Source organism: Triticum aestivum, chromosome 1B (assembly GCF_018294505.1).
Source record: "Triticum aestivum cultivar Chinese Spring chromosome 1B, IWGSC CS RefSeq v2.1, whole genome shotgun sequence".
NCBI classification, from domain to species: domain Eukaryota; kingdom Viridiplantae; phylum Streptophyta; class Magnoliopsida; order Poales; family Poaceae; genus Triticum; species Triticum aestivum.
In genome coordinates, this window is record NC_057795.1 from 96,279,421 (window position 1) to 96,302,289 (window position 22,869).

Here is a 22,869-nt window from a genome sequence, read left to right on the forward strand (position 1 = left end):
GATCATGGTGTCGTGCCGGTGACGATGATGATCATGGAGCCCCGAAGATAAAGATCAAAAGGAGCAAAATGATATTGGCCATATCATGTCACTATTTGATTGCATGTGATGTTTATCATGTTTATGCATCTTGTTTGCTTAGGACGACGGTAGTAAATAAGATGATCCCTTACAAAATTTCAAGAAGTGTTCTCCCCTAACTATGCACCGTTGCTATAGTTCGTCGCTTCTAAGCACCACGTGATGATCGGGTGTGATGGATTCTTACGTTGACATACAACGGGTGTAAGACAGTTTTACACAGCGAAAACACTTAGGGTTAACTTGACGAGCCTAGCATGTGCAGACATGGCCTTGGAACACGGAGACCGAAAGGTCGAGCATGAGTCGTATGGTAGATACGATCAACATGAAGATGTTCACCGATGATGACTAGTCCGTCTCACGTGATGATCGGACACGGCCTAGTTGACTCGGATCATGTGATCACTTAGATGACCAGAGGGATGTCTATCTAAGTGGGAGTTCATAAGATGAACTTAATTATCCTGAACATAGTCAAAAGACCTTTTGCAAATTATGTCGTAAGCTCGCGCTTTAGTTCCACTGTTTAGATATGTTCCTAGAGAAAATATAGTTGAAAGTTGATAGTAGCGATTATGCGATCAGTAGAAAGCTTATGTCCTTAATGCACCGCTCAGTATGCTGAACCCCAACGTCGTTTGTCGATGTTGCGAACATCGGACATACACGTTTTGATAACTACGTGATAGTTCAATTAAATGGTTTAAGTAGAGGCACCAAAGACGTTTTCGAAACATCGCGGAACATATGAGATGTTTCGAGGGCTGAAATTGGGATTTCAGGCTCGTGCCCACGTCAAGAGGTATAAGACCTCCGACGATTTTCTTAGCCTGCAAACTAAGGGAGAAAAGCTCAATCGTTGAGCTTGTGCTCAGATTGTCTGAGCACAACAATCACTTGAATCGAGTGGGAGTTGATCCTCCAGATGAGATAGTGATGTTTCCCCAAAGTCATTGCCACCAAGCTGCTAGAGCTTCGTGATTAACTATAACATATCAGGGATAGATATGATGATCCTTGAAATATTCATGATGTTTGACACCGCGAAAGTAGAAATCAAGAAGGAGCATCAATTGTTGATGGTTGGTGAAACCACTAGTTTCAAGAAGGACAAGGGAACAAAGGGATACTTCATGAAACGGCAATTCAGCTGCTCCTCTAGTGAAGAAACCCAAGGTTGAACCCAAACCCGAGACTAAGTGCTTCTGTAATAAGGGGAACAACCACTGGAGCAGCATTACCCTAGATACTTGGTAGATGAGAAGGCTGGCAAGGTCGATAGAAGTATATTGGATATACATTATGTTAATGTGTACTTTACTAGTACTCCTAGTAGCACCAGGGTATTGGATACCGGTTCGGTTGCTAAGTGTTAGTAACTCGAAATAAAAGCTACGGAATAAACGGAGACTAGCTAAAGGTGAGCTGACGATATATGTTGGAAGTGTTTCAAAGGTTGATATGATCAAGCATCGCACGCTCCCTCTACCACCGAGATTGGTGTTTGCGTTGAGCATAGACATGATTGGATTATGTCTATCGCAATACGGTTATTCATTTAAGGAGAATAATGGTTACTCTATTTTTGAATAATACCTTCAATGGTCTTGCACCTAAAGGAATGGTTTATTGAATCTCGGTCGTAGTGATACACATTTTCATGCCAAAAGATATAAGATAGTAATGATAGTACCACTTACTTGTGGCACTGCCATGTAAGTCATAATGGTATAAAACGCATGAAGAAGCTCCATGTTGATGGATCTTTGGACTCACTCATTTTTGAAAAGTTTGAGACATGCGAACCATGTCTATTGGTGTATATGCATGAAGAAACTCCATGCAAATGGATCGTTCGGACTCACTTGATTTTGAATCACTTGAGATATGCAAATCATACCACATGGGCAAGATGACTGAAAAGCCTCATTTTCAGTAAGATGGAACAAGATAGCAACTTGTTGGAAGTAACACATTTTGATGTGTGCAGTCGAATGAGTGCTGAGGTATGCAGTGAATGTCATTATGTTCTTACTTCACAGATGATTCGAGTAAATGTTGAGTATATTTACTTGATGAAACACAAGTCTGAATTATTGAATGGTTCAAGTAATTTCAGAGTGAAGTAGCAGATCATTGTGACAAGAGGATAAAATGTCTATGATATGATCATAGAGATGAATATCTGAGTTACGAGTTTTGGCACACAATTAAGACATTGTGGAAATTGTTTCGCAATTAATACCGCCTGGAACACCATAATGTGATGGTGTGTCCGAACATCATAGTTGCACCCTATTGGATATGGTGCGTACCATGATGTCTCTTATCGAATTACCACTATCGTTCATGGGTTAGGCATTAGAGACAACCACATTCACTTTAAATAGGGCACCACGTAATTCCGATGAGATGACACCGTATGAATTATGGTTTAGAGAAACCTAAGTTGTCGTTTCTTAAAAGTTTGGGGCTGCGACGCTTATATGAAAAAGTTTCAGGTTGATAAGCTCGAACCCAAAGCGGATAAAATGCATCTTCATAGGAAACCCAAAATAGTTGGGTATACCTCCTAATTCAGATCCGAAAGCAATATGGATTGTTTCTAGAATCGGGTCCTTTCTCGAGGAAAAGTTTCTCTCAAAAGAATTGAGTGGGAGGATGGTGGAGACTTGATGAGGTTATTGAACCGTCTCTTCAACTAGTGTGTGACAGGGCACAGGGAGTTGTTCCTGTGGCACCTACACCAATTGAAGTGGAAGCTTATGATATTGATCATGAAACTTCGGATCAAGTCACTCCCAAACCTCGTAGGATGACAAGGATGCGTACTACTTCAGAGTGGTACGTAATCCTGTCTTTAAGGTCATGTTGCTAGACAACAATGAACCTACGAGCTATGGAGAAGCGATGGTGGGCCCGGATTCCGATAAATGGCTTGAGGCCATAAAATCCGAGAGAGGATCCATGTATGAAAACAAAGTGTAGACTTTGGCAGAACGGCTCGATGGTCGTAAGGCTAATGAGTACAAATGGATTTCAAAAGGAAGACGGATAATGATGGTAAATGTCACCATTAAGAAAGCTCGAGTTGTCGTTAAGATGTTTTCCGACAAGTTCAAGGAGTTGACTACGATGAGATTTTCTCACTCTAGCGATGCTAAGAGTCTGTTGGAATTATATTAGCAATTACTGCATTATTTATGAAATCTTGCAGATAGGATGTCAAAACATTGTTTCCTCGACGATTTTAATGAGGAAAGGTTGTATGTGATACAACCGGAAGGTTTTGTCAATCCCGAAAGATGCTAATAAGTATGCAAAGCTCCAGCAATCCTTCTAAGGACTAGAGTGAGCATCTCGGAGTTGGAATGTATGCTTTGATGATGATAAAAAATTTTGAGTTTGTAAAAAGTTTATGAGAAACTTGTATTTCCAAAGAAGTGAGTGGGAGCACTATAGAATTTCTGATGAGTATATGTTGTTGACATATTGTTGATCAGAAATGACGTAGAATTTCTGGAAAGCATATTGGGTTATTTTGAAAGTGTTTTTCAATGGAAAGCCTGGATTAAGCTACTTGAACATTGAGCATCAAGATCTATAAGGATAGATCAAAATGCTTAATAATACTTTCAAATGAGCACATACCTTGACATGATCTTGAAGGTGTTCAAGATGGACCAGTCAAAGAAGGAGTTCTTGCCTGAGTTGTAAGGTACGAAGTTAAGACTTAAAGCTCGACCACGGCAGAATAGAGAGAAAGGACGAAGATCGTCCCCTATGCTTAAGACGTAGGCTCTTCAGTATGCTATGCTGTGTACCGCACCTGAAGTGTGCCTTGCCATGAGTCAGTCAAGGGGTACAAGAGTGATCCAAGAATGGCTCACAGGACAGCGGTCAAAGTTATCCTTAGTAACTAGTGGACTAAGGAATTTTCTCGATTATGGAGGTGGTAAAAGAGTACGTCGTAAAGGTTACGACGATGCAAGCTTGACACCTATCCGGATAGCTCTGAGTAGAGAGACCGGATACATATAATGGAGCAATAATTTAGAATAGCTCCAAGTAGAACAGTTGTTTGGAATAGCTCCAAATAGAGCGTGGTAGCTGCATCTAGGAGATGATATAAAGATTTGTAAAGCACACACGGATCTGAAAGGTTCAGACCCGTTGACTAAAACCTCTCTCACAAGCAACATGATCAAACATAAAACTCATTGAGTGTTAATCACATAGTGATGTGAACTAGACTACTGACTCTAGTAAACTCTTGGGTATTAGTCACATGGCGATGTGACCTGTGAGTGTTAATCACATGGCGATGTGAACTAGATTATTGACTCTAGTGCAAGTGGGAGACTGTTGGAAATATGCCCTAGAGGCAATAATAAAAGTATTATTATTATATTTCCTTGTTCATGATAATTGTCTTTTATTCATGCTATAACTGTATTATCCGGAAATCGTAATACACATGTGAATACATAGACCACAATATGTCCCTAGTGAGCCTCTAGTTGACTAGCTCGTTGTGATCAACAGATAGTCATGGTTTCCTGGCTATGGACATTGGATGTCGTTGATAACGGGATCACATCATTAGGAGAATGATGTGATGGACAAGACCCAATCCTAAGACTAGCACAAAAGATCGTGTAGTTCATTTGCTAGAGCTTTGCCAATGTCAAGTATCTCTTCCTTCGACCATGAGAGCGTGTAACTCCTGGATACCGTAGGAGTGCTTTGGGTGTATCAAACGTCACAACGTAACTGGGTGACTATAAAGGTGCACTACAGGTATCTCCGAAAGTATCTATTGTTTTATGCGGATCGAGTCTGGGATTTGTCACTCCGTGTAAACGGAGAGGTATCTCTGGGCCCACTCGGTAGGACATCATCATATGCGCAATGTGACCAAGGAGTTGATCACGGGATGATGTGTTACGGAACGAGTAAAGTGACTTGCCGGTAACGAGATTGAACAAGGTATTGGATACCGACGATCGAATCTCGGGCAAGTAACATACCAATAGACAAAGGGAATTGAATACGGGATTGATTAAGTCCTTGACATCGTGGTTCATCCGATGAGATCATCGTGGAACATGTGGGAGCCATCATGGGTATCCAGATCCCGCTGTTGGTTATTGACCGGAGAACGTCTCGGTCATGTCTACATGTCTCCCGAACCCGTAGGGTCTACACACTTAAGGTTCGATGACGCTAGGGTTATAAAGGAAGTTTGTATGTGGTTACCGAATGTTGTTCAGAGTCCCGGATGAGATCCCGGACGTCACGAGGAGTTCCGGAATGGTCCGGAGGTAAAGATTTATATATGGGAAGTCCTATTTTGGCCACCGGAAAATGTTCGGGATTTTTCGGTATTGTACCGGGAAGGTTCTAGAAGGTTCCGGAGTGGGGCCCACCTGCATGGGGGGACCCACATGGACGTGGGTAGTGGGGGCAAGGCCCCACACCCCTGGTCAAGGCGCACCAAGATCCCCCCTTAGAAGGAATAAGATCATATCCCGAAGGGATAAGATCAAGATCCCTAAAAAGGGGGGATAACAATCGGTGGGGAAGGAAATAATGAGATTTCTTTCCTCCCACCTTGGCCAACGCCCCAATGGACTTGGAGGGCAAGAAACCAGCCCCTCCACCCCTATATATAGTGGGGAGGTGCATGGGAGCTATACACGAAGTTCTGGTGCAGCCCTCCCCCTCTCACAAGTACTCCTCCTCTCCCGCGGTGCTTGGCGAAGCCCTGCAGGATTGCCACGCTCCTCCACCACCACCACGCCGTTGTGCTGCTGCTGGATGGAGTCTTCCTCAACCTCTCCCTCTCTCCTTGCTGGATCAAGGCTTGGGAGACGTCACCGGGCTGTATGTGTGTTGAACGCGGAGGTGCCGTGCGTTCGGCACTTGATCATCGGTGATTTGAATCACGACGAGTACGACTCCATCAACCCCGTTCACTTGAACGCTTCCGCTTAGCGATCTACAAGGGTATGTAGATGCACTCTCTTTCTACTCGTTGCTGGTCTCTCCATAGATGGATCTTGGTGACACGTAGGAAAATTTTGAATTTCTGCTACGTTCCCCAACAGTCACTAGTTAAGGGATGCCCCTTGCAAAGATCACTTTCCACCTTCTTTGGTGCTGACAAATGGTACACTACATGTGCGCCATTTTTTCATAACCTGTGAGTTTTCCTTTTTTTTCGTAGATTCAATTTTTTATAGCGTTTTACCTCTTGAACCATGCGTCCAAATCATGAACTATTTTCATCGTTGGATTTTCGCGTCGAGATCTCTGATACTAGTTTCCATGTCAATAGATTCCGACAAAAATAATTCATGAAAAAATTGAATATAAAAAACCAGAAATTAAAAAAAATCAAAGACAAAAAAACAAAAACTGACAAAAAGAACAAAAAAGACCAAAATCCAGGAAAACGCCGAAACTGGAAAAAAGGAAACCCAAAAGCATGATTGTGCTTTTCACTTTTTTGTGAAGTATAGTTGTGATTTTCTCTTTTCTCTAATGATGAAGAACATTCAAAAATTTCTTAACAAGGAGCCTCTTCCATAGGTAAACCTGTTATGGGAGAAATATTACTCTAACCATCCTCTTGTGTTCAAATCTGGAGGGCCTAGTTGGTGGAGGTATCATTTGAAATTGTACCACTTTACAAGCAGAATGCAGAATGCCAATTAGGAAATGGGAAGGTACTTTGCTCTGGCTTGATAAATGGTGTGATCAACCTCTATTGCAAAAATTCCCATAGCTTCACTCCTTTGTTGTTGATGAGAAGCAAAATGTTGTTGGTTGCATTAACTCTGAAGATACCTCTCTTCTCTTTCACACACCTTTGTCTGCCCAAGATTTCAACCAATATAATTAGTTTCATAGCTTGTTGGAGCAAAAAAATGAATCTTCAGGCTAAGGATAGTTGGAAGTGCAAAGGACAGAAAGGCAAATACTCTTCAACTAATATGTATCACAATATTTCTCCAAAAGAGGAGGAACACAGACTCTTTAAGTGGATTTGGAAATGCTCTTACAGATTGAGACATAAGATTTTTTTACTTGTTGCTTCTACATGCAGAGTAAATTCTGGAAGTCTTTTAAAAGAAAATCCTTTCACTTGGAGTGTTATGATTGTGCATTCTGTAATTAGAAGATTGAGGAAACTTCCAGACATCTCTTTTGGGGGTGTTGTATTTCACAGGACTGTTAGAGTAGCATCTTACAAAAAATATTGGCATTTCCATCTAGGATGACACACTTCTAGCCCATCAACTGCTCCCCCCCCCCCACACACAAAATTTGGTATGGAGATTGTCATTTAGGGATGCTGGAATATTTGGATTCAAAGGAATGGGAAAAATTTCAGAAATTAAATTCCTAGTGTTAAGCGATGGAAGTTTAAACTTAAACATGACCTAAAGCTTCTGGGACACAGGGTCAAATAGAATCATTTGCAGGCTTTGCAAGAATGGATTGGTGCGCGTCTAGGATGAGCCGCACTAGCTTCTTTGATTTTCACACTTTTTTAAGTGTTTGGATTGCTTACCACATATGTCACGTGGTTCTTTGATTTTCACACGTGATCATGATAGTCACAAGGACTGGAATTGGTTGATTAGTTCTTTATTTTGTTTGTGTCTTTCTTGTAAATATGATACTTAATGAAATTATGTAACAACTCTCTCATCATGATGTGAAAAAACCGAAATGCTAAGGATCTGGTGTGATCTCAAAGGGTTTTATAGCAAACGTACTCTGCACGTTTGATTTCCGTGTACGAATCGCAAAGCAAGACAAGTGGCAATCACTGTTTTCTCCCATACACGCACTTATCTGAGCGAACTATGAGCTGAAGACACTAAACGGTTTGCTCATGATAACAATTTGAGTGGACACATCTGGAATGACAAATTCTATTTTTTAGAGCGTGGAAATATTCATTAGTTCTTTATGATGTTGCATATAAATTTTTCTTCTGTTAGCATGACAAATCCTCAACAAGTTGGAAATTGTTTTTTAGGACAATTCTCCATGTTACATCATGATAAATCTCTGAAAACACATGACAACTCCTCTGTTGCGGCGTTGTAATTTCCTGACAATCATTTTGCTACCATGACAATTTTTTCTTTACAACATGACAAATCCTTATTTAATAGTATGGTAAATATATCTGTTTTAGCATGGCAATTTCCGAGGGTTCACTGGCTGTGGGTTTTTGAGGCAACATTCCCGGATCGTGGCGTCGCTCGGATGATATCCTGTAGGGAATTATAGTTCGCTCAGGTGACTTACCTAAGAAAAGGTCATCACAATATCATGGTCGTGAAAAACACACCAAAAACTCTATGATGATTGTAACACTTATCACCACAAAGAGAAGGCTAATTTTTTGTTCTAGAATACACACAAACATGCCTATCATATATTCATGGAAGAAGGAGCCAAAATGGCCAATACAACGTATTTCAGCAGAATGCTACACCAATAGAACCACACTACCATGAAAACACTGACACACTACTTGCCTTGCCCAAACTCAAGCTATTGATGACGAAGAGGTAGAACACAAAGCACATAGGTCACATCACAACCGTATCCGAACACCTCAGAGCACAATAAGAACTCCAAAAAAACTAGATCAACACACCACCCACTCTTAGAGCCTAGGAAATCGACAAGTGGACAACATGAGCTAGCCTGACTCAAGGAGACATTGCAAATGAGGAGTCGATGATGGAGTGCATAGTGCCCCTGATGCCCCTGCCCACAACCACAACCAACACATGACAACACGGCGTAGCAAGCCCTTGCCGCCGAGGCAAACGAGACAAACCACACCAACTACTCCTCTGGAAGACACCTCGAGCACCTAGGCAGCACCTCCAAGGAGGTGACAACACTGTGGCACCGCCGCTGCCTGGCCCGGCAAATCGAGCCTAGGGTTTCCCCCGGTCCCTGATCATGGACAAGGCCGTCAACGCCTCCAAAAAGGAGATGACGCCCATGGGCATTGTTGTTGCACATAGCCATAACAGGGCATTGATTTTCCTACCCATGTTCGTCAAGTTTTCGAGCATAGCAAATTGGGAAGGGGCAAAGTTGCCACCTTAGGCCATCACTAGGGAGAGGGAAGCCGCATGTCGTCGCCGTCGAGCTCTAGCCAAGGTAGCTGCCATACCGACTCGCAACCATCACGCGCATCCAGCTCTGCCAAAGGCAGAGCCGCTGCGTCGTTGCCCTCACACCACCGTGCCACCAGCAGCTCTCGCGCGCAGATTGAGCACACCGCATCTCCTTACACCCACATCTGTCATGCCGAGCCGCGCACACCTGAAAGTGCAACTATCCCTAGGTGGTTTTAGTAATTCCTAACAACATATAGCTCATTGAGCTAATGCTATTTCAAGATGAATATTTCAGGAAAGCTCAATGATTGGCATGGCATGGATGAGAAAAGTGGACCCCTCAAAATGCTAAGGACAAAAGGATTGGCTCAAGCTCAAAGCTCAAGACTCTACATTTTGTATTTTAGTGATCCAAGATCACACTGAGTCTATAGGAAAAGCCAATACTATCAAGGAGGGATGAGGTGTTGCTTAATGGCTTACTTGCTCAAAATGCTTAGTGATATGCTCCAAATCCCTCAACTACTTTCTCACATCCACATATGACCTAAACCAAAAGTCAAACTCGAACCCATCGATTCTTTCTATCCGGCGCCACCGAGTTCAGATATCATAGCCACTGCCACAAACCCTAGGCAACTCGGTCTCATTGATAGGGATCTCGGTCTCACCGAGATGGGATTGTAATCTCTCTGTTTCCCTTCGTAACGTTTCAGTACCACCGAGATAAGCGATCGGTCCCACCGAGATTGCAATGTAAACTCTCTGTTTCCTTTTTGTAACATTTCAGTCTCATCGAAATTAGCGAACCGGTCCCACCGAGTTTACCTGACCAACTCTCTGGTTAGCTTATTACCAAAATCGGTCCCACCGAGTTTGTGTAATCGGTCTCACCGAGATTACGTTATGCCCTAACCCTAACCATATCGGTCCCACTAGATTTGCTGAATCGGTCCGACCGAGTTTCTCGATTCGATCCCACCGAGATTGGCAAGTTGTGTGTAACGGTTAGATTTTGTGTCGAGACTATATATACCCCTCCACCTCCTCTTCATTCGTGGAGAGAGCCATCAGAATGAACCTACACTTCCAACTTGCATTTTCTGAGAGAGAACCACCTACACTTGTGTTGAGACCAAGATATTCCATTCGTACCATATGAATCTTGATCTCTAGCCTTTCCCAAGTTGCTTTCCACTCAAATCTTTTTTCCACCAAATCCAAATCCTGTGAGAGAGTGTTGAGTGTTGGGGAGACTATCATTTGAAGCACAAGAGCAAGGAGTTCATCATCAACACACCATTTGTTACTTCTTGGAGAGTGGTGTCTCCTAGATTGGCTAGGTGTCACTTGGGAGCCTCCGACAAGATTGTGGAGTTGAACCAAGAAGTTTGTAAGGGCAAGGAGATCGCCTACTTCGTGAAGATCTACCGCTAGTGAGGTAAGTCCTTCATGGACGACGGCCATGATGGGATAGACAAAGTTGCTTCTTCGTGGACCCTTCGTGGGTGGAGCCCTCCGTGGACTCGCGCAACCGTTACCCTTCGTGGGTTGAAGTCTCCATCAACATGGATGTACGATAGCACCACCTATCGGAACCACGACAAAAACATCTGTGTCTCTAATTGCGTTTGAATTCTCCAAACCCTTCCCTTTACATTCTTGCAAGTTGCATGCTTTACTTTTCGCTGCTCATATACTCTTTGCATGCTTGCTTGAATTGTGTTAAGATTGCTTGACTTGTGCTAAGTTAGCTAAAATCTGTCAAAGACTAAAATTGAGAAAAGAATACGTTTTTTATTTGGTCAAGTAGTCTAATCACCCCCCTCTAGACATACTTTCGATCCTACAACACCGCAACACAGTGCCCCGACAGCTACCAATGAAGATCTACTGCTGCAGTCGGCCACCACGCTGCACTAGCAGCCCCAGCGCTAGCTCCGCCATCCCACGCGCCGCCCAAGCAGTGGCGGAGCTTGACAAAGCTGGCGGGGGAGGGGGGGGGAGGGGGCAAAACACGAAATCTGAATTTTGTAGGAGGCAAAACACAGTAGTATCTCTAATCTATGTTTTCTCTGATGATTTTTCTTCACAAATGTGGAAAACTTGTGGGGAGGGAAGCCCCCCCCCCCCTTGAGTTACACTAAGCTCCGCCAGTGCGCCCAAGGATGGTGCCATGCTCTAGAGGCCTTCCCGCAAAGGAAGGAGGTGAACCCGCCATCACTGTCCGTCGGACGAGCTTTGCGGGAGCCGGGGGTGATGGCGAGGAGATCAGGAGGTAGAGGAGTCCAGGGCGGCGGCTAGGGTTCCCCGCGCCGCCCCTGTGGGAGCAGCGTGAGCGAGTCTTTTCAACTTTTCTTTAGTCCAACACAACGTGCTCGTGTGAAAAGTTTGAAAATAAACCTTTGCAAAAAGTATAGATTTCAGAAGACAACCGTTGAGGCAGGGCAGCCGGCAGACAGAGGAGAACGCCCCCGCGAAAAGTTCCGTTCTACAAAACCGCACTCTGTTTCAAACCCTTTCTCCACTTGCTTTCCACAGTCTCCGCTTCCGCCCCACCGAAGCTAGGGTTTCCGGTCGGAATCGCCGCGAGAATGCCGGCCAGCGCCGCCGAGGCCGCCGCGGAAGGCGAGGAGAAGGCGGCAGAGGCTGGGGGCAGGGAGCTGCTGTACTGCGGCACGGTGCGCTTCGACATCATGGGCCGGAAGGTGAAGGGAGGGCATGAGGGCAGAGGCAACCTGGTGTCCCCGACGCGGCTGCGCCCTCTCGTGGGCGTGGACATCCGCTTCGTCGCCTCTGGCTGCGGTGAGTTCCTTCCTCCCCTCCTCCGCGTCCGAGATGAACTCCTTAATTTCCTCCACTGTATTTCTTCATCTAATGTACTCGCCCAGTTTGTGCGCGGAAATGCCTGGATTGGTGGACTGTCATACAATTTGTGGAATGACGTCAAGTACTAGTAGAATCGATTTATGGTCATGGCGATTTTGCTAATGCATTTCTGTATTTTGCTTGCCAGCGGCTTGCCATTGTGTTGCTCTGAGTGCTGACGGCCGTTGCTTCTCATGGGGTCGAAATGAGGTATAAGTATGAGTCGATGCCTAATTTTTATTCGGTTTCTTGCTTAACACTTTTATTTCTAGCAGAATGGGCAGCTGGGACATGGGGACACTCTCTTGCGTAACCTGCCAAGTGTTGTTTCTGAACTATCAAAGTAAGATAATTGTCTGCATTGCCCTTCATTTTAATTTTTTAAACAGGTGTGTATGGTATTGTTGAATCCATGAATTCATATACCATCAAATATAGTTGGACTACATAATCCAACGGTGTTATATGTTTTCTCGACATGTTTCTAAATGCTAATTAGCAGTTATCAATTCTGCAGATATAACATAATTGCAGCAGGTGTTGGAAGAAAACATACAGTGGTCGTAACCGACGAAGGGAAGTCCTTCGCATTTGGTGACAACAAACATGGACAACTGGGGACCGGTTCACTGAAGAGTGGTTGATACCCTTGCCTTTTCTTTATCTTTATGATATATGACACAACTAGAAGTGCACCAAATGCAACTCTTGTGTGGAAAACTCACTTTGTGCTTGGAGAAATTGTGGAAACATCTGCTTGGAGCATACTAAAAGTTTTTTGACATTTACAGTGGGTTGCTTGATGAGACATTAGTACTATAATCTACATGTGTGTTCTTGTATCACCTATTTTAGAATCTTTTTTAATATGTGGCAGACATTTCAATTTTTTCTGGTACCCATGTTATAATGATTGGTTTACATTTCTACCTTTTTGGGTGACATTGAAACGCCGAAACCATATACTTGAGCATACAGAACTTGTCATAGTTCAGGACGATGGGGTAGTTCTGACATTTTTTCTTTTGGAAATATGACCATGTGGGCAGCTCATTTTCCTGTTTGGTTCTTACCCCGCTTTTGTTTTTGAGTTGTACCTGACTCCGTATTGTTCTAAATTTGCTGCAGGAACTGTGGTGTCGCCAGTCCCCTGCCTTGTTACTGAAGTGACTAATGCTGTTTGTGGTGCTGACTTTACTGTCTGGCTGTCATCAGTCGAGGGCTCTTCAATACTGTATGGCCTTGCTGAAACTATGAAACTTAAAGATTAACAACCCCTTTCATCTTTCAGAATAAGAAAAAGACTTTGATCATCTTTTCATGATAACATCTTTTGATTAGTATCTGCTTTGGCTTTAGTTAGTGATATTGTTCTTGTGCGTCAATTTTTGAAGCAGTATTTTATTCTTCTGTGCTATTTAGGACAGCAGGTCTTCCGCAGTACGGCCAACTTGGTCATGGAAGCAACAATGAGGTTGATTGCTACTCTGTAACATATTGCACCTGCTGACTTTGCAATCATCAATAATTGTGACTTGATTTATGATATTACAGTATAATGCCAAAGTTTCATCGGTAAGTGTAGTGTATGATCCCCAGCCCCATCCGAGAGCAATAGCTGCATTATCTGGGAACACTGTTGTCAAAGTTGCATGTGGAACAAATCATACAGGTTCTTTCTTTTTCTTTCTCTTGTTAATTTGAATCTTCAGGATCAACACTTTAACACCTTTGCTATGCTTGGATGTGCAGTTGCAGCTGATTCAAGTGGCTTTGTTTACACGTATGTTCCTTCTCCACCATTAGTTTGACACTGTTACAATCCAGATAGTTATGACCACTAGTATCTCTATACATGTTGTATCAAGTCCCTTTCTGTATACATAAATATGATTCCTTCAGGTCACATATTTATGTTCTCTCACATAGTTCCTTTTTTTTTGTTTTACCAGCTGGGGTTTTGGTGGATATGGAAGGTAACTTATTCTTGCCATGTCTCTCATCGTATTCATGATGTATCCTATATTGTTCACCTGTCCATTTTCTTATTGCGTAGGTTGGGCCACAATGAACAGAAGGATGAGTGGCAACCACGCCTTGTTGAAATATTTCAAAAGAACAATATCCTGGGTCCCAATGATATTATCTCAGCTGGTTCTGCAAGTTCTGCCTGCACTGCTGGTGGTATGATGCATATATGTCTGATGCACATGCTATTTTATCATGCTACTCTGGGATAAAATTACTACATGAGTTTATTGCTTGGGCTATACGGAAAACTATAATAGGAAAAGGCACTCTTGAGAATACACTTTGGCCGGATCACATATGGATCAAACAGCTCTTGTGATTAGTTTACCTTGTATCTTAAGCTGGTATTTAGTTATGTTTGTGTTGCATGTCTTGGTGAGCTGATTATACAATTCAAACATCCAACATCCAAGTGAGATGACACGATTGAGTTAGCAATGGAACCTAGCCTGTTGCATACGCAAACCTATCAAGCCTGCACCTGCCAAACATTATTTTATCATATGTTGGCAGTTTTTCTGTGTTTGCATTGCATGATGCATGTGGCTAGAAGTTGTTAAACGGTGCTTCCTTTTTAAGTGTATTCTCTTGTGCGCGTTACTACTTGGAAAATTGAGCTAAAAGGTACTTTCTGATAATATTGCTCTTGAATTATTTCAATTGAAGGAAAAAAATCCTATGAGTGTTCAGTTGTTCACTGTCACTTGCATTTTTCTGTTATACCGCCATACATTATTTCCTACTCACTCCGTCCCAATTTACGTGGTGCCCATGTGTTTCAATATTTGATTTTTACCAATATTTTGACCAATGGAACATAGATTATGGGCCACGAAAATTTGTACCATTACTGAAAAAAATTAAATAGTAAAATTTTATGGCGTATTATTGGTCTAATTGATGGTCAAGGTTAAATCACAAAAAACAAGGACACCATGTAAACGAGAATGGATGGACTATGCAGGAGCTCTTTTTTTATCATTAAGTGAGGTGCTATAAACAGAGGGTCCAGATGCGGCTGAAAAGGCAGTGATATGTGTTTTCAGATGTGCAATCAAATACCTTAGCAGGTTCTTTTATTGCACTCAGCAATTTGTAGAGCAAGACTATTCATGAAAATATCTGGTCACTTGATGTCATGAGCATCAAGTCAAATTGTCCTGTTTTAGCGGTGGACATATATCACTCTGGGCAAACAATTATCTAAACTAAGGAAGAAGAATGCATTCTTTATTTTCTTTCGTCTATTTATGATGTTTGGGTTTAGTTGCATTACAGAAGAGGCATATGACATGATTATTGAATCATCCTATTTTTCATCTGCATGTTAGATCTCGTATCGCATATGATTGGAAGAAAATAGTAAAAAGAAAATTTGCGAATGGAAATAGTATTGTTGCTATACCTTGCACTTTGTCAATCAGATTCGTGTTCTGTTGATTGTGTTGCGCAGCTGCAATATTACCCCCCCCCCCCCCCCCAAAGCCCCATTTCTATTAAGAATGAGGCCACAAACATAGTGCACGGCTCAGGAATGTTGAAACAGTACCAACATACTGTTGGAATATTTATAACTGCTATATTTTAATTAATCGTTGGTCATTTGGTTTTGTTTTTAGATCGCGGGCAGCTGTATATGTGGGGAAAGGTGAAGAGTAAAGGCGATGAGTGGATGTATCCAAAGCCAGTCATGGATTTAAGGTTCCTTGCAAACTACGAAATACCATAGTGATGAACAGTGACCTCGATGGCTACACTCTGCTGTTTAGCTATTCTCATAATCAGCTTCCTGTTGAAATAGTATTATCCACACTTATCTTTTTAATAGATGATTTGTTTGTTTCAGCGGTTGGAACATCCGCTGCATGGCTTCTGGTAACATGCACCACACTGTTGGTGCAGATGATTCTTGCATAAGTTGGGGTCATTCTGAATATGGGGAGCTTGGTTATGGCCTAACACAAAAGTAAATCTATTTAAAATGCTAATACTATGTGAAATACAAGTCTTGCAACCTTCAAGATTTCGGCCATTAAACTTCTCTTACCAGCTAGTGTTGTGCATTATATGATGTAACAGATCATCTGCAAATCCTAAGAAGGTTGACATTCTTGAAGGAATGCATGTTACAAGGTAATTGCATGAAATCAGCATGTGAGTATAGTCGCATCCTCTCTTCATACTATTATTCAATACTAAGCTCAGAATACTTCTGCAGTGTTGGTTGTGGAGTTGGGATGTCTCTGATTGTTGTTGACAGGGCAAGTGTTGGTGGTAAGCTTGAGCAGGTAATTAAATGGGCTTTCATGCACGAGCTGTTTACTTGCTTCAAGTTACTGATAGATTAATATTTAATGCAATTTATTATAATTATTTGTGACTAAAGCTAAACAAAAGAAACGGGTTGAATAAATCAGCAGCATGACTTTGGGTCATGTAGTGAGTAGTGACTAGTGAGTTATGTCTGTTAACATGCATGAAACATCTCCTAAACAACTCAGTCAAAGCATATTAATATTAGTGACAGAGCTAGGTGATCAATCAGACACATGCTAATGACAAGGATTTAACTTACAGGAGGTTACATGAAACAAAAATCTCTTGGAATTATTGATCGAATTAGCGTTTTTAGGGAAATTGTTTGTCAATTTGGAAAGTGACATTTACTCATATACCCGCCTCCCTCCTCACTTTGGTTATCAGTTGTCACGTCTTGTAGTGCTTAGATGGATAATAACATGTTTCAACAGCCAAGATTAGGAATGTAACCAGTTTACTCACTACCTTCTTTGTACGGGAATATTAGAGGACTCGATTGAAGAGACTAGTTTTTTCTTAAGAGAGAGAACTGAAGAGACTAGTTAAGTTAACTATACCCCGTAATATCAATGTGTTGTTATATCCCCTTTCATTACCACGGTTTAATATATGTATTACTCCTTTTGTCTCAGCTGGATACTTTTGATGGTGATGCTGATGCACTTTTTCAAGGTGTGCATTTCTGCTATCTATTTTTACGATGGCATAGTATTAAACTTTGATTTGTCTGCAAACTTTAAAATTTAATGGGCAAATCATTCTAGTTTTACTTGATCTGTTGCAAAAGAAACTATTATCCTTGCCCAGTATATTGAAACTAAGTAACTGTTACTTGGTTTTTTAGAGAACACAAAAGAGCTCTATTTTCCTCCGCGCCGCAAACATCCCGCAGTCGATGAAACAGGTACTTGCTAGGTTTCCTATCTAAGTTCTCCTTGTGTCGGTTGTACAGTAATCATCCTTGTAGCCAGTTTTCCAATCTAAGTTCTCAATTTATATATTTATATTCAGACGTCATCAAAACATATATATGATGCATGTATCACGAATCTTGTAATATGAGATTAAACAGTTAAATACAAAGCAATCATGAACATTATACGCTAGAAGGATGATAGTGAAATCATAACATGCAGATTCATCATAAAATTCAGAAGTTTTATAAAGTGCAAAAGGAAGCAACTAATAAGAAAGATCAAAACTTGAAATTGATGTATAGTGTAGTACCGAGAACCACCAATTATAAATTAGCAAGTGCGTTTGTAAATCAGCAAATGTGCAATAGCGCATATATTCTTGCACCTCCAGTGTACAACCATGCCATCACATATACATAAGGCAGCAATTTAACGACGTCACTGCATGTTAATTTCTTGTTGAAATTTAGTGATTTGCAAATGTGTTGCAGTCTCTACAATATCCAGTCTACGAAATGGTATCTTAGCCGATTATACTACTTAAAACAGCCTGGTAGTGGTAAATCCACTAAAATACTCCCTCCGTTCCTAAATATAAGTCTTTAGAGATTCCAATGCGGACTACGTACGGATGTATATAGATATATTTTAGAGTGTAGATTCACTCGTTTTGCTCCGTATGTAGTCCGCATTGGAATCTCTAAAAGACTTATATTTAGGAACGAAGAGAGTATGTTAATACTTGGGTTTGTGTACTCGTAGCATGGGTGGACACTTTACTAGTATATGGTCTACTATGTGGTCTTGCTGACTTAGTTCCTCCCATATTTTTTTTGTATACTCTCTTGTCCAATAAAATTAATTAGCTATCTTGTCAACAGTTATTGTGCATAGTTTAGTCAGTAGAGTTTGGAACTGTTATGATTGTGGCCTTATGCGTCTCGGCTGCTCCACTTGTAAAGGTTGAGAACTTAAAACAGCACCCGGGGGGGTCGTCGTAGAAATCTAGGAAAGCATGAATTGCAAATTCTGCTGTTATACCTCAATGACGTCCCATAAATTATTTAAATATGATCTACATGATGCACAGGATACCATGCCCATTACTCCCCTTGTGCCACACTTTTCAACTCTAGTTCAAGCTGGCCCAAGCTTAGCTTAGAAAAATATTGAGTAGGTTGTTGGTCATTATTGGGTTTGGCCTGTTCAGAATGGAATTATCTAGGCAGGAGTGACCACCACAGATTCATGTAATGTTGATAAAAATGCTTTCAGCTCAACAATTGGTCAATCGCTTGCTGCATTTTTGTTTTAAAATTCCCTTCTTATGTTGGCACTATGTCAAGCACCAGCACTTACGATGCATGAAATTCTGGAACTTATTCTCTCACTCAAATAACCTGTCACTTGTCCTTGTTGCTGGTCAGCCCCTTTCTACCAAGGTTTGGCCAACTGATCACAGATCTCATGCTATTCACTATCAGACCAGAAAACAGAGACCCCGTTAGCGTGAAAAAAGTAGTCAAGGTCCATTGCAGTGGTGCGATGTTCGACAACATTACCCTTTGTTGCACTGAATATATAGTGGGCTCTGTTTATCTTACATCTTCCTAAATTTTTTTGGTCCATCCAATTATGAACCGTTTCACTGCAGAAGAAGAGACATCAGAGGCGGAGCAGGTCACCAAGGCGGCATCTCACACCAAGAATTCACGGCCCAACAAGCGCAAGAAAGCCTTGGAACATGCAGAACCAGAAGAGGAGGCAGAGTGTGGCAGTCATGGCCGCGGGCAGTCTACCAGAAGGGGCAGAGGCAGGGGAGCCAAGACGGCGACTCCGGAGCCAATGCGCAGAGGCAGAGGCCGCCCCAAGAAGGGGAGCCCTGGCGCTGCTCCTTCGGAAGCCGGAAGCTCGGGACGAGGTGGAAAGAAGAGTGGGAAGCGAGGGAGGCCTCGCAAGTGATCGGCCGGATGAACCTCGGGCTCGCCAACGTTTTTTGGTCAGACTAGATGGCAACGAGAGTGGTTGCTAGTCGTTGGCGGAGTACTACGTGCCGTGGAGCCTGGTTATCCCAGTATCCTGTAATATGGTTTTGAACTACTAATCTGATGACGATGACAACGGCTAGGCGGCTAGCTATTGACACTGTAGGCATTTAACGACTGATTACCTATGAAGGAATCAACGAGTCATCATGCATGATTTTTTTGGGAGAATATATGCAGAACAAAGTTTTTTCTTCTGAGAACATGCAAATTGCGTGCCATATTTTTATAAAAGAGACCATGACATTTACAAGAATCCTCATGTGGATGCGAACATCAACATAGGTACACCGAAAAAACTGTGAAAAAGCTCCGGAGAGTGCAGCCGGCTGTTGGACATGGCCACGGCAGAAGCAGGCGAGCTCCGTTTAGATTAGGTTTCACGTTGCATGTAATAATATGGATTTGAGGTGTCCGGCTATAGAATCAAATATTTGAGACGTGACCGGTCATTGTCCGCCGTGAGGGTTTGAGAGTCGGATTTGAGGTGCCCGGCTGATGCTCTAAGGCAGAGAATAGGAACAGTGTGGGTTACCCGTCATTTTTTTATGAGTAGCCGGTGCAAGGCTCGTCACCCAGTGATTGAGCCATTGGATTAAAAATGAACAATGAACAATGGATCTTAGCAGCTACTGCACGCGTGCAATAATAAACGTGACTGGAGAGGAGCTGAACCCGGACCCGAGGCTACACCAGGCGTGTTCGGTGTTGACATGAACAATAGGTACACATCAGCCTGAATTTCAAAGCAATTCAAAAGTCATATTTCAAAGTTTCAGAAGAAATGTAATAAATCACGCACGTACGTCTTGCCTTGATACTTATTCGTGCAAAATTTCAAGAAACAATACGACCGTATGTGGCCTACACCAAAAAGAGAAAATGGAACTTTGTATTTCTTGCGCAGTAAAAATCCTGGTCATTTGTACATACCTTGGACTTTGTCTTTTTTCACAAAGTTACATATTTTTGTATTTTTGTATCTATACAGTTACTAAGCTCCATGAAATGGAACCCTCTAGTTGGTCGTGGACTTGGTCAATGATGGACCCTGCAAGAGAGAGAGAGGAAGTGTCAGTCTGCCTTCTCTGTATCGCTCAAGCGTGTGTAGTGGCCCATGCAACACGTTGCTTTTTCTAGATAATGATTACTACGTGGTAGCGTATTACTAGAAGTGAAAAGAAAACTGACCTTCGTAACTGAATTGTTCGTTTTTTGTTTGGGCCGGCCGCGTCGTCCGACCGACAAATTTTTCCACGTCCACTTAAGAAAACAATTTCAAAAACATGCGTCCGAATTAAAGAAACTAAACATTAAATGACCGGTCAACCGCCAGCCAAAATCCAACTGAACATTAATTAAACATAAAAAACTAAATAAACGCGCTACCCAGCACGCTGCCCTAGGCGTCATCATCGTTGCGTCGTCGCCGGTGAGGTCGACAAAAGTTGGCGGCGGCGCAGCCCACGGGAATGCGGTCTTCCACGCCACCCGCGCTAACTCCTCCCGTGTCTGCTCCGCCCGTGGCATTGCTGGGCGCCACGCGCGCTCCTCGTTCTCCTACTCCCGGCGTTCTTCCTCCAACTCCCATGCCCAACGAGCACAGTTCTCCTCCTCCTCACGCTTGCCCTACATCCGGCGCTCGCCATCGGCGCGCTCCTCCGACAAGAGGAGTTGTCGCCAGTGCTCAAGGTAGGCCTCCTCTTGCTCCGGCATGGCCCCCAGCATGATGGGCGGCGCGATCAACCACTCGCGGAGGATGCCCGTCCGTGTGTACATCTCCGACTCCGGCTTCGTGGGCGGCGTGGGCGTGGGCGTGTGCGTGAGCATGAGCTCTAGAGTGTGCTCGCCCTCGACCTTGGGCTCTGGCAGCGGTGGGGAGTAGGCGTAGCCCCCCGCCACCGACAGCGCGAGGGCCTCCTCCAACCCGTCCCATTGCGTGTCCTCCTCCGCTGGCTCTCCGCCAGGGCGCGCTGGAGTGCCGCCTCCAATGCGGCCTGATAGGCCGCATCCACCACCTCCTTCGGCACCACCTCCGGGGGCAGCGACACAAACCCAGGGTTGAGCTGCACGCCGCCGCGGCGGGCCACGTCGTGCTCCATGGCGAACCAGGCCTCCCGATTGGGGGAGTCTGGCGCGTAGGCAGGGTCGCGCCGTTGCTCTGGCGTCAGGAGGGTGCAGCGCTTGCGCACCTCCTTAGTGTGTACATGCGCCGACCACGGCATCACCGACACCAGGATGTGGTGCAGGTCAAGGTGCATCCCTTGCGGGAGGTTAACATCCGGCCATGGCAGCGGCTGGCGGTAATGCCAGTGCCAGCACGCTTGGTGCACCGGGGTGTATATCCTTCCGTGGCCGGCGACCACTAGCTGCACGCGGATCCATCATGTGGGCTGACGAGGGCGGCAACGTTGAAGACGGAGGCGGCGCATGGGAGGAGCTGGCTGTCGGTGTCAAAACCGGTGGATCTCGGGTAGGGGGCCCCGATCTGTGCGTCTAAGGCTAATGGTACAGGAGGCAAGGGACACGATGTTTTACCCAGGTTCGGGCCCTCGTGATGGAGGTAAAACCCTACTTTCGGCTTGATTGATATTGGTGATATGAGTGTTACAAGAGTTGATCTACCACGAGATCGTAGAGGCTAAACCCTAGAAGCTAGCCTATGATGATTATGATTATGTCTCTAATGACTAAACCCTCCGGTTTATATAGACACCGGAGGGGGCTAGGGTTTACACGGAGTCGGTTACAAAGAAGGAAATATAATATCCGAATCACCAAGCTTGTCTTCCACGCAAAGGAGAGTCCCATACGGACACGGGACAAAGTCTTGAGTCTTGTATCTTCACGGTATAACAGTCCGGCCAAAGTATATAGTCCGGCTGTCCGGATACCCCCTAATCCAGGACTCCCTCAATAGCCCCTGAACCAGGCTTCAATGACGATGAGTCCGGCGCGCAGTTTGTCTTCGGCATTGCAAGCCGGGTTTCATCTCCGAATACTCCAAAGTAATTATCGAACACTTAAATCATGCCCGGATCTGCAGGATGATCTTCACATACCACCGTAGAGAGCATGATATTTCACAAATGTAATCTGCTGACAACTTCAGACAACGTGACATGACACTACGGTCGGGTCATTATTCGAACCGTTTTCCCACAACCAGCCATAGCGCATATTGCCAGGCGGTTTCCTCGGCACGTCTTGTCAAAGTAGAGATCATGTCCCCTTATCACGGGATTCACATCAATACATGTATGGGTAACCCAACCACGCCATCAATCGTGGCGCTTGGGAAATAAGCGATTCTCAATAGGAAAGTGGGGAGGCGCACCGTTCTCGTCGCCTCTATAAAGGGATAAGGATTCCTCATTTTTACGCACGCCTTCTTCCTCCTCTGCTTATCCATTTCCACACCCTCGAGCTCCAGCGCCCTAGTTC

The 22,869-nt window shown here is 43.6% G+C and overlaps 1 protein-coding gene across 3 annotated transcripts; it reads left to right on the forward strand.

The window, feature by feature from the left end:
• Positions 1-11,701: 11,701 nt before the first annotated feature.
• Positions 11,702-19,596, forward strand: LOC123109846 (protein RCC2). 3 transcript variants are annotated; one of them, XM_044530416.1, is made up of 17 exons: positions 11,702-12,050; positions 12,262-12,323; positions 12,389-12,456; positions 12,631-12,752; positions 13,242-13,347; positions 13,536-13,587; positions 13,668-13,785; positions 13,866-13,896; positions 14,066-14,089; positions 14,170-14,297; positions 15,764-15,845; positions 15,991-16,110; positions 16,224-16,277; positions 16,363-16,432; positions 17,096-17,135; positions 17,308-17,367; positions 18,808-18,974. In XM_044530416.1, the coding sequence occupies exons 1-17, from the start codon at positions 11,840-11,842 to the stop codon at positions 18,834-18,836; spliced, it is 1,377 nt and encodes a 458-aa protein (XP_044386351.1). In that variant the 5' UTR covers positions 11,702-11,839; the 3' UTR covers positions 18,837-18,974. The 3 variants fall into 3 exon arrangements, 2 of the variants coding, with proteins under 2 accessions (XP_044386351.1, XP_044386350.1); XM_044530415.1 differs by lacking the exon at positions 18,808-18,974 and adding an exon at positions 19,035-19,596 and having other exon boundaries at positions 11,704-12,050; XR_006453107.1 differs by lacking the exon at positions 18,808-18,974 and having other exon boundaries at positions 16,951-17,135.
• The last annotated feature ends 3,273 nt before the right edge of the window (positions 19,597-22,869 follow it).

Excerpts from the sequence above, each read along its gene's own strand:
- LOC123109846 (XM_044530415.1), top strand. The coding sequence starts at position 11,840 with ATGCCGGCCAGCGCCGCCGAGGCCGCCGCGGAAGGCGAGGAGAAGGCG. Across the intron at positions 13,786-13,865 it reads ATGTGGAACAAATCATACAG|TTGCAGCTGATTCAAGTGGC; the intron begins GTTCTTTCTTTT and ends TTGGATGTGCAG. Across the intron at positions 15,846-15,990 it reads AAGCCAGTCATGGATTTAAG|CGGTTGGAACATCCGCTGCA; the intron begins GTTCCTTGCAAA and ends TGTTTGTTTCAG.